Source organism: Eleutherodactylus coqui, chromosome 4 (genome assembly GCF_035609145.1).
Source record: "Eleutherodactylus coqui strain aEleCoq1 chromosome 4, aEleCoq1.hap1, whole genome shotgun sequence".
NCBI lineage: Eukaryota > Metazoa > Chordata > Amphibia > Anura > Eleutherodactylidae > Eleutherodactylus > Eleutherodactylus coqui.
In genome coordinates, this window is record NC_089840.1 from 291,779,179 (window position 1) to 291,794,635 (window position 15,457).

The following is a 15,457-nucleotide window of genomic DNA, read 5'->3' on the forward strand; positions in this document are numbered from 1 at the left end:
TGTAGTGTGTGGAGGATATATCAGGAGGGTCAGTATATAGGATGTAGTGTGTAGAGGATATATATCAGGAGGGTCAGTTCATAGGATGTAGTGTGTGGAGGATATATCAGGAGGGTCAGTATATAGGATGTAGTGTGTGGAGGATATATCAGGAGGGTCAGTATATAGGGTGTAGTGTGTGGAGGATATATCAGGAAGGTCAGTATATAGGATGTAGCGTGGAGGATATATCAGGAGGGTCAGTATATATGATGTAGTGTGTGGACGATGTAGTGTGGAGGATATATCAGGAGGGTCAGTATAAAGGATGTAGTGTGGAGGATATATCAGGAGGGTCAGTTCATAGGATGTAGTGTGTGGAGGATATATCAGGAGGGTCAGTTCATAGGATGTAGTGTGTGGAGGATATATCAGGAGGGTCAGTATATAGGATGTAGTGTGTGGAGGATATATCAGGAGGGTCAGTATATAGGATGTAGTGTGTGGAGGATATATCAGGAGGGTCAGTATATAGTATGTAGTTTGGAGGATATATCAGGAGGGTCAGTATATAGGATGTACTGTATTTAGGATATATCAGTAGGGTTAGTATATAGGATGTAGTGTGTGAGGATATATCAGGAGGTACAGTATATAGGATGTAGTATGTGGAGAATGTATCAGGAGGGTCAGTATATAGGATGTAGTATGTGGAGGATATATCCGGAGGTCAGTATATAGGATGTTGTGTGTAGAGAATATATCAGAAGGGTCAGTATATAGTATGTAGTGTGTGGAGGGTATATCAGGAGGGTCAGTATATAGGATGTAGTGTATGGAGGATATATCGGTAGGGTCAGTATATAGAATGTAGTGTGTAGAGGATATATCAGGAGGGTCTGTATACAGGATGTAGTGTGTGGAGGATATATATCAGGAGGGTCAGTTCATAGGATGTAGTGTGTGGAGGATATATCAGGAGGGTCAGTATATAGGATGTAGTGTGTGGAGGATATATCAGGAGGGTTAGTATATAGGATGTAGTATGTGGAGAATGTATCAGGAGGGTCAGTATATAGGATGTAGTGTGTGGAGGATATATCAGGAGGGTCAGTATATAGGATGTAGTGTGTGGAGGATATATGAGGAGGGTCTGTATATAGGGTGTAGTGTGTGGAGGATATATCAGGAAGGTCAGTATATAGGATGTAGCGTGGAGGATATATCAGGAGGGTCAGCATATAGAATGTAGTGTGGAGGATATATCAAGAGGGTCAGTATATAGGATGTAGTGTGGAGGATATATCAGGAGGGTCAGTATATAGGATGTAGTGTGGAGGATATATCAGTAGGATCAGTATATAGGATGTAGTGTGTGGAGGATATATCAGGAGGGTCAGTATATAGGTCGTAGTGTGTGGGGGATATATCAGGAGGGTTAGTATATAGGATGAAGTGTGTGGAGGATATATCAGTAGGGTCAGTATATAGGATGTAATGTGTAAAGGATGTATCAGGAGGGTCAATATATAGGATGTAGTATGTGGAGGATATATCAGGGGGGTCAGTATATAGCATGGAGTGTGTGGGGGATATATCAGGAGGGTCAGTATATAGGATGTAGTGTGTGGAGGATACATCAGGGGGGTCAGTATATAGGGTGTAGTGTGTGGAGGATATATCAGGAAGGTCAGTATATAGGATGCAGCGTGGAGGATATATCAGGAGGGTCAGCATATAGAATGTAGTGTGGAGGATATATCAAGAGGGTCAGTATATAGGATGTAGTGTGGAGGATATATCAGGAGGGTCAGTATATAGGATGTAGTGTGGAGGATATATCAGTAGGATCAGTATATAGGATGTAGTGTGTGGAGGATATATCAGGAGGGTCAGTATATAGGTCGTAGTGTGTGGGGGATATATCAGGAGGGTTAGTATATAGGATGAAGTGTGTGGAGGATATATCAGTAGGGTCAGTATATAGGATGTAATGTGTAAAGGATGTATCAGGAGGGTCAATATATAGGATGTAGTATGTGGAGGATATATCAGGGGGGTCAGTATATAGGATGTAGTGTGTGGGGGATATATCAGGAGGGTCAGTATATAGGATGTAGTGTGTGGAGGATACATCAGGGGGGTCAGTATATAGGGTGTAGTGTGTGGAGGATATATCAGGAAGGTCAGTATATAGGATGCAGCGTGGAGGATATATCAGGAGGGTCAGCATATAGAATGTAGTGTGGAGGATATATCAAGAGGGTCAGTATATAGGATGTAGTGTGGAGGATATATCAGGAGGGTCAGTATATAGGATGTAGTGTGGAGGATATATCAGTAGGATCAGTATATAGGATGTAGTGTGTGGAGGATATATCAGGAGGGTCAGTATATAGGTCGTAGTGTGTGGGGGATATATCAGGAGGGTTAGTATATAGGATGAAGTGTGTGGAGGATATATCAGTAGGGTCAGTATATAGGATGTAATGTGTAAAGGATGTATCAGGAGGGTCAATATATAGGATGTAGTATGTGGAGGATATATCAGGGGGGTCAGTATATAGGATGTAGTGTGTGGGGGATATATCAGGAGGGTCAGTATATAGGATGTAGTGTGTGGAGGATACATCAGGGGGGTCAGTATATAGGGTGTAGTGTGTGGAGGATATATCAGGAAGGTCAGTATATAGGATGCAGCGTGGAGGATATATCAGGAGGGTCAGCATATAGAATGTAGTGTGGAGGATATATCAAGAGGGTCAGTATATAGGATGTAGTGTGGAGGATATATCAGGAGGGTCAGTATATAGGATGTAGTGTGGAGGATATATCAGTAGGATCAGTATATAGGATGTAGTGTGTGGAGGATATATCAGGAGGGTCAGTATATAGGTCGTAGTGTGTGGGGGATATATCAGGAGGGTTAGTATATAGGATGAAGTGTGTGGAGGATATATCAGGAGGGCCAGTATATAGGATGTAGTGTGTGGAGGATATATCAGGAAGGTCAGTATGTAGTGTGTGAGGATATATCAGGAGGGTTAGTATATAGGATGAAGTGTGTGGAGGATATATCAGTAGGGTCAGTATATAGGTTGTAGTATGGAGTATATATCAGAAGGATCAGTATATAGGATGTAGTGTTAGAGAATATATCAGGAGGGTCAGTATATAGGTTGTAGTATGGAGTATATATCAGAAGGATCAGTATATAGGATGTAGTGTTAGAGAATATATCAGGAGGGTCAGTATATAGGTTGTAGTATGGAGTATATATCAGAAGGATCAGTATATAGGATGTAGTGTTAGAGAATATATCAGAAGGATCAGTATATAGGATGTAGTGTTAGAGAATATATCAGGAGGATCAGTATATAGGATGTAGTATGGAGGATAAATCATTAGGATCAGTATATAGGATGTAGTGTGTAGAGAATATATCAGGAGGATGAGTATATAGGATGTAGTATGAAGGAGGTATATTTGAACCTTCCTCGAAAATCCCCGGCCAGATTTTTCCAGCATATAGAACAACAGCCTCTTCCTCTGAACTGTAATCTAGACATAAAGAGACACTGCGGTTACGATGCGGATTATTCTCCGGGGAATCGGACTCGTTTGCCTCCATATTTGTTGTCGTCTCCGGATCTCTGCTGTCGATGTTTGTCTTGTATTTCATTGTTGGCCTCACATTACTCTCTACGGCTTTTCTTCCTATAGCAGATTATCACACCTACCGGACGGTTAGCTCATAGAATCTATGGGTGATTTGAGGGTCCGTGAGGTTCTGCACCCCTGATGACACTGCCACAACTCCTCTACTAGTCCCTCTTTCTCGCTGCCGACGTCTTAGAATACTTTTTTCTGAATTTTTTGAACATTTTGCCCATTGCACATTTTTCTTTTCTCCAGTGTTAGTAGTTATAATATGTCGGGATTATTATAACCATTGCCCACACTGCGCCGGTCATGATTACATTACACTTGCTGCTCTAGGCCTCATGCACACGGGCGGGTTGGACCCCGCATGCGGGACTCCCACAGCAGACTGAGATTCGGCGCCCGGCCGGTGACCGCAGTGTACCTGTCCGGCGGCTTCTGCCAGCGCTGCGGATGTCCCGGCCTGCAGTCCATTACACATGCGCAGTAGCCTCCGACGCGTATCCCGTGATACTTCCTCAGTGCTGACTGCAGAAGTGCTGCGAGATGGAAAGCTTCCATTGACTTCAATGGAAGCTGCACAAAATCGCAGCATGCTGTGATTTCTTCTCCACGAGCGGAAAATTGCAATCAATTTCCGCTCATGGAGATGAAATGGCGTTTTGCCATTGAATACTATGGGACTGTATTTGCTGCGGCCGCCGGCTGCGGAATCCACAATACAAATTCTCCCGTGTGCAGGCGGCCTTACCGTATCAATTGTTTTTTCCTTTTTTTAATCCCTCCTCACTGAGTGCTGATGAACCCGTATTCGGTGCTCCCGGTCAGCGTGATATCAGGAGGTGGCTTTATAAATTATTTAACCCTTCAATATTAATGCATCCTGATGGCGATTACATCACTCAGCATCGTAGGTCTTGGTAGGGTTATTACGAGGGCACTTTGTGATACTGATGTGTCGCCCTCTGGTGGGCAGACCCCGAAAAGGCTTGTTTTAGCAGGCTGAGGCACTTAGCGCCAAAAATGTGATCTAACACCAGCTGTATCGGTCACGATTGTCAACCAATGATCTTTTGAATGTAACTGGCGTTCTGCTACACAGACCTTTATAAGAAGGAACGGGGAAGTATTTTCTTATGGATTTCATTCTGAGTCTATAAGGAAAAATAGTGGATCTACGTTGTATACCGTATTACAGCGGACTTCCAGATAGGGACCGTTTGCACCACAGCACACATCCCCTGTACATGACACTACTGTGTGCACAAACCCCAACTACAACCAACAAGTGAGAATGCCTTGATCCATAACACCCCCTTCTCCCCATATCACACTCCAGTAAATTGAGATATGGAGTGTGGAAGATATACCGTATCACGACGGTCAGTATATAGCATGTAGTGCATGAAGGATATATCAGGAGACGTCATTTACTACATAGAGGAGGACATAATAGTTTGATGACATTACGGCAGGTATATAAACTAGAACAGAGGCAAACTGGTGGTGACCACAACAGCCCATCAGAAAGCTGGCTTCATTCTTTGGTCTATGCTGTAAAATGAGATTTTCATTCTGGTTGGTTGTCCTGGTTTTCATACATTAATATACAGAAATTGTATTAACCCCTTAGTGACTGCCCAGTGCATATCCTCATTAATTTCAGCGGGGACACGGTATTATACTTTTCAGGGACACCGATTATTTCTGAGGCACGGTAGTATTTTTCAGGGGACAGTGTAGATGATGATTTATTTTTCAGGGTACACAGTGTCTTATGGTTTACCTCTTAGGTAAGTCAATGAGGAGTAGTGCTATTTTCAGGTGAAGCGGTGTCGGGATATAAATCTGCGACCGCCTGCACTCCAGGCAGCAGCCCTACCCACTGAGCTATTCAGCATGCTGGACAGCTCCCTCTAATTCCTAGTCCTCTGTTCCTGGTTCTATATTTCCCTTGTCTAGTCCACCCCGTCTTGTTCCTTCCCCAATTGTTCCTCTATATAGACCTGCCCTGTTCCCTCCTTCCTTACGTGTTATATTGCCCTGTAATCAAGTGATTCTCCCACATACCGGCTCCTCTACAACTGACCGTCCATCTTGTGTACCTGACCTCGGCTATACCTGTTGACTAGGTTATTGCTTCAACCCTTTGTACTGCACCGCCATCCCGTGCACCAAACCCCGGCTACTCCTGGACCACGCTGCCATCCTGTAAGTGGCTATAGCACAAGACTTCAATCCCATGCTAGACTCATGACAAACGGTGTGTGACAATAATATTATCAGAGGAGTCACAGATATCTGGATCTCTATCTCTGCAGTTATGAAGGTCTGGGCCAGATGGAGAAGAAAAGGAACATGTCCAGACGATATTAGCTGTGAGTGTGATAACCAAGTAAGTATGAGAGCAGCACTCCAGGGGTTAAGTAAAAGGTCCAATCTTTATTGTGCCCAGACAACATTTCAACCCTCCATCTGAGGGTCTTTATCAAGTTCCTCAGACCCTCAGATGGAGGGTTGAAACGTTGTCTGGGCACAATAAAGATTGGACCTTTTACTTAACCCCTGGAGTGCTGCTCTCATACTTACTTGGTTGTTGAAATTGCGATCCAGGATCCAGGATCTTTGATGAGCGCGCACCGTCTGGTGAGAATTGTCTTCCCTATACATTGGAAAGGTGAAGTGTGTGCTGTGATCAGTATTGCTATATTGAGCTGTGAGTGTGATAGTATATTCTGTCTCTGAAAGCATCACATCAGTATAGGCTATGTGTAAGGTCTGTAACAGTCTACCTTGTGAAGCTACAAGTCTCAGTATATCTTTACCATTCTCCAGTATATACTGGGAGGTGCAGTTTCACATGAATGAAAAATCTATAGCCCTCAATAAGTTGCCAGTAAAACTGTGGAGAATAAAATGGTTACCAAAGCATCATCTCAGCAACATATGAAGAAACGGGTAATCGTAATGACAGTTAAAGTGTTAATTTAACCGCATGTGGAGGACATATGAGCAGGCTCAGTATATAGGATATAGTGTGTGGAGGATATATCAGGAGGGTCAGTATATAGGATATAGTTTGTGGAGGATATATCAGGAGGGTCAGTATATAGGATGTAGTGTGTGGAGGATATATCAGGGCAGTCAGTATATAGGATGTAGTGTGGAGGGTATATCAGGGCGCTCAGTATATAGGATGTAGTGTGTGGAGGATATATCAGGAGGGTCAGTATATAGGATGTAGTGTGTGGGGGATATATCAGGAGGGTCAGTATATACAGTGTAGTGTGGAGGATATATCAGGAGGGTCAGTATATAGGATGTAGTGTGTGGAGGATATATCAGGAGGGTCAGTATATAGGATGTAGTGTGTGGTGGATATATCGGGAGGCTCAGAATATAGGATGTAGTGTGTAAGGATATATCAGGAGGGTCAGTATATGGGATGTAGTGTGTGGAGAATATATCAAGAGGTCAGTATATAGGATGTAGTGTATGGAGGATATATCAGGATGGACAGTATATAGGATGTATTGTGTGGAAGATATAACAGGAAGGTCAGAATATAGGATGCAGTGAGTAGGTTATATCAGGAGGGTCAGTATATAGGATGAAGTGTGTGGAGGATATATCAGGATGGTCAGTATAGGATGTAGTGTGTGGGGGATACATTAGGAGGGTAAGTATATAGGATGTAGTGTGTGGAGGATATATCAGGAGAGTCAGTATATAGGATGTAGTGTAGAGGATATATCAGGAGGGTCAGTATATAGGATGTAGTGTATGGAGGATATATCAGGAGGGTCAGTATATATGATGTAGTGTGTGGAGCATATGTCAGGAGGGTCAGTATATAGGATGTAGTGTGTAGAGGAAATATCAGGAGGGTCAGTATATAGGATGTAGTGTGTGGAGGAAATATCAGGAGGATCAGTATATAGGATGTAGTGTGTGGAGGATATATCCGGAGGGTCAGTATATAGGATGTAGTGTGTGGAGGATATATCAGTAGGGTCAATATAGAAGATGTAGTATGTGGGGGATATATCAGGAGGTCAGTATATAGGATGCAATGTATAGAGGATATATCAGGAGGGTCAGTATATAGGATGTAGTGTGTGGGGGATATATTAGGAGGGTCAGTATATAGGATGTAGTGTGGAGGGTATATCAGGAGGGTCAGTATATATGATGTAGTGTGTAGAGGATATATAAGGAGGGTCAGTATATAGGATGTAGTGTGTAGAGGATATATCAGTAGGGTCAGTATATAGGATGTAGTGTGTAGAGGATATATCAGGATGGTCAGTATATAGGATGTAGTGTGTGGAGGATATATCAGGAGGGTCAGTATATAGGATGTAGTGTGTGGAGTTAATATCAGGAGGGTCAGTATATAGGATGTAGTGTGTGGAGGATATGTCAGGAGGGTCAGTATATAGGATGCAGTGTGTGGAGGATATATCAGGAAGGTCAGAATATAGGATGCAGTGAGTAGTTTATATCAGGAGGGTCAGTATATAGGATGTAGTGTGTGGAGGATATATCAGGAGGGTTAGTATATAGGATGTAGTGTGTGGAGGATATATCAGGAGGGTCAGTATATAGGATGTACTGTGTGAAGGATATATCAGGAGGGTCAGTATATAGGATGTAGTGTGTGGAGGATATATCAGGAGGGTCAGTATATAGGATGTAGTTTGTGGAGGATATATCAGGAGGGTCAGTATATAGGATGTAGTGTGTAAAGGATATATCAGGAGGGTCAGTATATAGAATGTAGTGTGGAGGATATATCAGGAGGGTCAGTATATACTTTGTAGTTTGTGGAGGATTTATCAGGAGGGTCAGTATTTAGGATGCAGTGTGTGGGGGATATATCAGAAGGGTCAGTATATAGTATGTAGTGTATGTAGGATATATCAGAAGGGTCAGTATATAGGATGCAGTGTGTGGAGGATATATTAGGAGGGTCAGTATATAGGATGTTGTGTGTAGAGAATATATCAGAAGGGTCAGTATATAGTATGTAGTGTGTGGAGGGTATATCAGGAGGGTCAGTATATAGGATGTAGTGTGTGGAGGATATATCAGGAGGGTTAGTATATAGGATGTAGTGTGGAGGATATATCAGGAGGGTTAGTATATAGGATGTAGTGTGGAGGATATATCAGGAGGGTCAGTATATAGGATGTAGTGTGGAGGATATATTAGGAGGGTCAGTATATAGGATATAGTGTGTGGAGGATATATCAGGAGGGTCAGTATTTAGGGTGTAGTGTGTGAAGGATATATCAGGAAGGTCAGTATATAGGATGTAGTGTGTAGAGGATATATCAGGAGGGTCAGTATATAGGATGTAGTGTGTAGAGGATATATCAGACGGGGTCAGTATATAGGATGTAATGTGTGGAGAATATATATCAGGAGGGTCAGTATATAGGATGTAGTGTGTAGAGGATGTATCAGACGGGGTCAGTATATAGGATAAATTGTGTGGAGGATATATCAGGAGGGTCAGTATATAGGATGTAGTGTGGAGGATATATCAGGAGGGTCAGTGTATAGGGTGTAGTGTGTGGAGAATATATATCAGGATGATCAGTATATAGGATGTAGTGTGTGGAGGATATATCAGGAGGGTCAGTATGTAGGATGTAGTGTGTGGGGGATATATCAGGAGGGTCAGTATAGTGGATGTAGTGTGTGGGGGATATATTAGGAGGGTCAGTATATAGGACGTAGTATGTCGGGAGGGTCAGTATATAGGATGTGTATGTATATATGTATATGAACCTTCCAATGCTGGTAGGGCCCCCTTCAGCAGTTCACCATCGGACATGTAACCTAGACATAAGGAGACACTGCGGTTATGATATGCAATATTCTCCAGGCAGCGGATCGGTTTGCCTCCATTTGTCATCGTCTCTGAATCTCTGTTTTTGCCTCTCGTGTCGCAGGTCTCGCCTGTTTGTCTACTGCTTTACTTCTTTTCTACCTATAGCAGATTATCACACATAATGGACCCTTTCTGTATAGAATCTATTGGTGATTTGGGGGTCTGTGAGTTTCTGCACCCCTGATGGCGCTTCCACAACTCCTCTACTAGTTCTTGTTTCTTGCTGCCGAGATCTTGTGATTTTTTTTTTCTAAGAACATTTTGGACATTTTATAGGTTTTTTATAGAATTATTATATTACGTTGGGATTTTTTTAAAGTGTTGCCTCCACCGTGGGGCGATGATATGACGTTACATTTGCTGCGTTCTGTTTATGGGATGGATTAGGAGCTCATTGTACGTTTTTTTTACATCTTCTCTACAGTAATCTGGGCCTGAATATCGCCCGGTATCAGACATCGTTGTCGCGTTTTATACATGGAGCTGTCATACACCCATCAGTTCTTATCACACTCCAGAGAGATAAGATATGAGGTGCTGTAAAGCTACCATAGCCCCAGCACCCCATATCTCAGCATCCTGGGGTGTGATTAGGAGAGAAAGGTATTGCAGCTCTGCCACACACTATATCACCCTCAAGGAAGCTGAAATATGGAGTGTTGTGGGGGCATACGGTAGCTCTACAACACCTCTTATCTTAGCTTTATGATGTGTGATGAAGGGAGATGTAGAGCTATCATACACCCATCCAATGAGATGAGATATTAGGTGTTGTAGAGCTACTGTATCCCCCAACACTCATATATCAGCTTCTGTGAGTGTGATATGGTCTGTTGCAGAGCTGCAATACCTTTCTCTCTTAATCACACTACAGGAAGCTGAGATATGGGGTGTTGGAGGGATATGGTAGCTCTACAATGCCCCTTATCTCAGCTTCCTGGAGTGTGATAAGCGGAGATGGAAGGCTACGAACCCCCACCTCCCCTTATCGCACTCCAGGAAGCTGAGAAATGGGGTGTACCTGTGCCTGAAGCTAGGATGAACCATTGTAGTCACCATTAATTGCCTTTTTTGAATAATATGAAAAAAAATCTGGATGACTCTAGTTCATGTTTCGGTGACATAGAGCATCCTTACTTTTGCCCCTTTTATCTCCCTTTTCACCATATTAGAGCCGTCTGTTCTCAATATACTTGGACTGTATATGTGTCGATGCTTCCTTCCATGCAAATGAAAAGATAGAACAATGTCTCTACAGTGCCACCTATTGGAAAGCAGCATTATTGCAAGTTATTGCAAAATCTTTTAAGAAGCTTTCTAACAATGATTGGGAATAATGAGGCTCTCACCAGCCAGGAGCCTACTGCACACCGATGAGGGGCAAAAACCTCAAAACAGTCTGTACACGGTTATCTCTTCCTTCTGGAGAAGACTCTGGCTTTGCTTTATATGCCCAGTCATAGTTATAAGGCTTATTAAAAGGACTGATATTAACTTGCAGGAATGCTGCCTTCCAATAGGTGGCGCTGTAGAGGCATTGTTCCATCTTTCCATTTACATACATTTCCCAGAAGAGTATGGATGGCCTTATTAGTCTCCTCAATAGCTGTTCTCTCTAAGGAGAGACCATATTCTTCCTGTCCCAATACTTCCTTCCACTATAGATGCAACTTTGGGTATTTCTGCAGATTAGATCCCCTTTTGCCTGTTTACCCTTCGCTCTATCACCCATCATTTGCAGCCAGTGGATAGCAGGCTCTATAGATTAGATACAATGTGATGGACAACACGGACACAACAGCTATCTTCCTTATCTTCCCTTATTTGTGTTATAACACCCCAATAACCTCTCCAAAGTGCTGAGATCAGATCTGCCCCCCAATAATGAATATATCTTCTGGATGGGATAAATCTTGGGCTATTTAAACCGCCAAAATAAGTGTTTTATTCCTGCAAACCATAGCCAGTACCGCAGATACAAGTCTTCTGTCAGGTCAAACTCCTGACCCATAGTAACAAAAGACTTTACAAGGATCTGTAATCCAGTTACTCCGCTCTCACCACCCCTCTACTCTCCCAGGTCTCACAACCAGTAATCTTATTTCATCCCATGGAGCCCACCCAGGGACGCCCGTACCATGTGGCGATCTCAGAGATTCTGTAACATGATGATCAACTCACTTACCTAGTGAAGACAGGAGAAGGACCCCACCGACTCTGTTCAGTGCAGCGCCATCAGGATCAATCAGCGGAGAGATTAATAATAATATTATCCGACAAATACAAAGATTACTTACCGAGTTCAAATGTACAGGTGGTCGGAGCGACAATGTCCCAGCTGGTCAAAATGTGGAGACCATTCTCCTGGTGAGAGAAGAAGCAGATCACTGTCACCGATATATAAAGGCAAAAACCCAGAGAAAGTTCATATTATATATACAAACATACACATATACAGGACAGGACAAGCGTTTTGTGCATTGCGTATATACACTCTTTGTCAAGAAAACCATCCCGCCCCAAAAAGGAGGAGTTGTGCTGCAAAACTCGTCCTGCAGTTTTAAGTCAGGCAGATATATAAATGATGAAAGTTGGGGTGATTAGATGGACTTAAAAGTTGTTCCCCCCTTGGCCTATAAAAGGCTCTTGGAGGCTCCTTGTGTGTAGTCACCTCTTCGTCCGCTTATGTAGAGCTTGTTGACCACTAGACGCCTCTACAACGCAGAGAAGAGATTTCACCCCATTACTAGAGTCTGAGAGGGGCGCATTATTGGGATGTGGGAAGCTGAATGGTCGTATCCATGAATTGTCTTCCACCGGCCGTTCTTATTTGACTGTTAGGAGGTGTTGGGACCAGTGGCTGTGTGAGGGTACACAAGGTAATCGGGCTCAGGACCCTCCCTACAGACCACCAGTAGTGACCAGCATCTGACCAGACTGTTAGGAGATGTTGGGACCAGTGGCTGTGTGAGGGTACACAAGGTGACCGGGCTCAGGACCCCCAGACAGACCACCAGTAGAGGAGCATCTGACCAGACTGTTAGGAAATGTTGGGACCAGTGGCTGTGGAGGGTACACAAGGTGACCAGGCTCAGGACCCCCAGACAGACCACCAGTAGAGGAGCATTTGACCAGACTGTTAGGAGGTGTAAGGACCAGTGGATGTGTGAGGGCACACAAGGTCACTGGGCTCAGGACCCCCAACAGACCACCAGTAGAGAGGAGCATCTGGCCAGACGGTTAGGAAGTGTTGGGACCAGTGGATGTGTGAGGACACACAAGGTGACTGGGCTTAGGATCACCAGTAGAGAGGAGATTTGGTCAGACGGTTAGGAAGTGTTGGGACCAGTGGATGTGTGAGGGCACACAAGGCGACCGGGCTCAGGATGCCCCCCGACAGACCACCAGTAGAAAGGAGCATCTGACCAGACTGTTAGGAGGTGTTGGGACCAGTGGCTGTGGAGGGTACACAAGGTGACCAGGCTCAGGATCCCCGGACAGACCACCAGTAGAGGAGCATCTGACCAGACTGTAAGGAGGTGTAAGGACCAGTGGATGTGTGAGGGCACACAAGGTGACCGGACTCAGGATGCCCCCGACAGACCACCAGTAGAGAGGAGCATCTGACCAGACTCTTAGGAGGTGTTGGGACCAGTGGCTGTGGAGGGTACACAAGGTAACTGGGCTCAGGACGACCCCTACAGGCCAGCAGTAGTGAGGAGCATCTTACCAGACTATTATGAGGTGTAAGGACCAGTGGATGTGTGTGGGCACACAAGGTGACGGGGCTCAGGACCCCCAACAGACCACCAGGTACTGAGCCTGGTGACCTTGTTTATCTGCCTGACATATAAGTGCAGGATGAGTTTTGCAGCACAATAACTCCTCTTAGGGGCAGGATGTTTTTTTTTTACAAAGAGTGTATATACGCACTGCACAGCATCCACTGGTCCAAACACCTCCTAACAGTCTGGTCAGATGCTACTCTGTATTGCTGGTCTGTAGAGGACGTCCTGAGCCCGGTCACCTTGTGTACCCCCATCCACTGGTCCCAACACCTTCTAACAGTCTAGTCAGAAGCTCCTCTCTACTGTTGGTCTGTCGGGGGCATCCTGAGCCCGATCGCCTTGTGTGCCCACCCCCCTAACAGTCTGGTCAGGTGCTTCTCTCTAGATGATGGTCTGTTAGGGGCACAGGGAGCCTTGTCACCTTGTTTGCCCTCACACATCCACTGGTCACTACACTTCCTAACAGTCTGGTCAGACGCTCCTCTCTACTGGTGGTCCCTCAGGGCGTCCTGAGCCTGGTCACCTCGTGTGCTCGCACACATCCACTGGTCCCAACACCTCCTAACAGTCTGGTCAGATGCTCATCTCTGGCTGGCTTAACCCGGTCACCTTGTGTGCACTCACACATCCACTGGTCCCAACACTTCCTAACAGTCTGGCGAGATGCTCCTCTCTACTGGTGGTCTGTCGGGGGTCCTGAGCCTGGTCACCTTGTCTGCTCTCACACATCCACGGTTCCCAACACCTCCTAAAAGTCTGGTCAGACGCTCCTCTGTACTGGTGATCCGTGGGGGGCCTACTGAGCCCGGTCACCTTGTGTGCCCCTATCCACTGGTCCCATCACCTCTTACAGATCACCAGTAGTGAGGAGCATCTGACCAGACTGTTGGGAGGTGTTGAGACCAGTGGATGTGTGGGAATACACAAGGTGACCAGGCTCAGGACGCCCCCAATAGACCACCAGTACAGAGGAGTGTGTGACCAGACTGTTAGGAGGTGTTGGGACCAGTGGATGTGTGAGGGCACACAAGGTGACCTGGCTCAGGACCCCCAACAGACTACCAGTGGAAAGGAGCATCTGGCCAGATGGTTAGGAGGTGTTGGGACTAGTGGATGTGTGAGGGCACACAAGGTGATGGGGCTGAGGACGCTCCCTACAGACCACAAGTAGAGGTGTGTCTGACTAGACTGTTAGGAGGTGTTGGGGCCAGTGAACGGGGGCACACAAGGTGACCGGGCTCAGGACGCCCCTTACAGACCACCAGCAAAGAGGAGCATCTGACCAGACTGTTAGCAGGTGTTGGGACCGGTGGATGGGGCACACAAGGTGACCGGGCTCAGGAAGCCCCCGACAGACCACCAGTAGAGAGGATTATCTGACCAGACTGTTAGGAGGTGTTGGGACCAGTGGATGTGTGAGGGTATGCAAGGCGACTAGGCTCAGTCCTGACCGACCACCAGTAGAGAGGAGCGTCTGACCAGACTGTTAGGAGGTGTTGGGACCAGTGCATGTGTGAGGACACACAAGCTGAGCAGGCTTAGTACACCCCCTACAGACCACCAGCAGAGGGGAGCATCTGACCAGACTATTAGGAAGTGTTGGGAGCAGTGGATGTGTGAGGGCACACAAGGTGACTGGGCTCGGGATACCTCCTACAGGCCATCAGTAGTGAGAAGCGTTTGGCCAAACTGTTAGGAGATGTAAGGACCAGTGGATGTGTGAGGGCACACAAGGTGACCGGGCTCAGGACGCCCACCACAGACCACCAGTACAGAGGATTATCTGACCAGACTGTTAGGAGGTGTTGGGACCAGTGGATGTGTGAGGGTACACAAGGCGACTAGGCTCAGTCCTGACAGACCACCAGTAGAGAGGAGCGTCTGACCAGACTGTTGGGAGGTGTTGGGACCAGTGGATGTGTGAGGACACACAAGCTGAGCAGGCTCAGTACACCCCCTACAGACCACCAGTAGAGGGGAGCATCTGACCAGACTGTTAGGAGGTGTTGGGAGCAGTGGATGTGTGACGGCAAACAAGGTGACTGGGCTCAGGATACCCCCTGCAGACCATCAGTAGTGAGAAGCATCTGACCATACTGTTAGGAGGTGTTGGGACCAGTGGATGTGT

The 15,457-nt window shown here is 45.5% G+C and overlaps 2 protein-coding genes across 2 annotated transcripts in view; both read right to left on the reverse strand.

Moving 5' to 3' along the window:
• LOC136626392 (pregnancy zone protein-like) overlaps positions 1-15,457 on the reverse strand; it is a 600,260-nt gene that overhangs the window by 86,840 nt on the left and 497,963 nt on the right. The window lies entirely within an intron of this gene.
• LOC136626787 (alpha-2-macroglobulin-like protein 1) overlaps positions 1-15,457 on the reverse strand; it is a 172,763-nt gene that overhangs the window by 74,285 nt on the left and 83,021 nt on the right. Inside the window, exons 17-19 of the mRNA XM_066601792.1 lie at positions 11,839-11,905; positions 9,439-9,489; positions 3,472-3,696 (exon numbers count right to left, since the gene is read on the reverse strand). Coding sequence (XP_066457889.1) covers positions 3,472-3,696; positions 9,439-9,489; positions 11,839-11,905 — 343 coding nt within the window. The remainder of the gene's footprint in view (positions 1-3,471; positions 3,697-9,438; positions 9,490-11,838; positions 11,906-15,457) is intronic.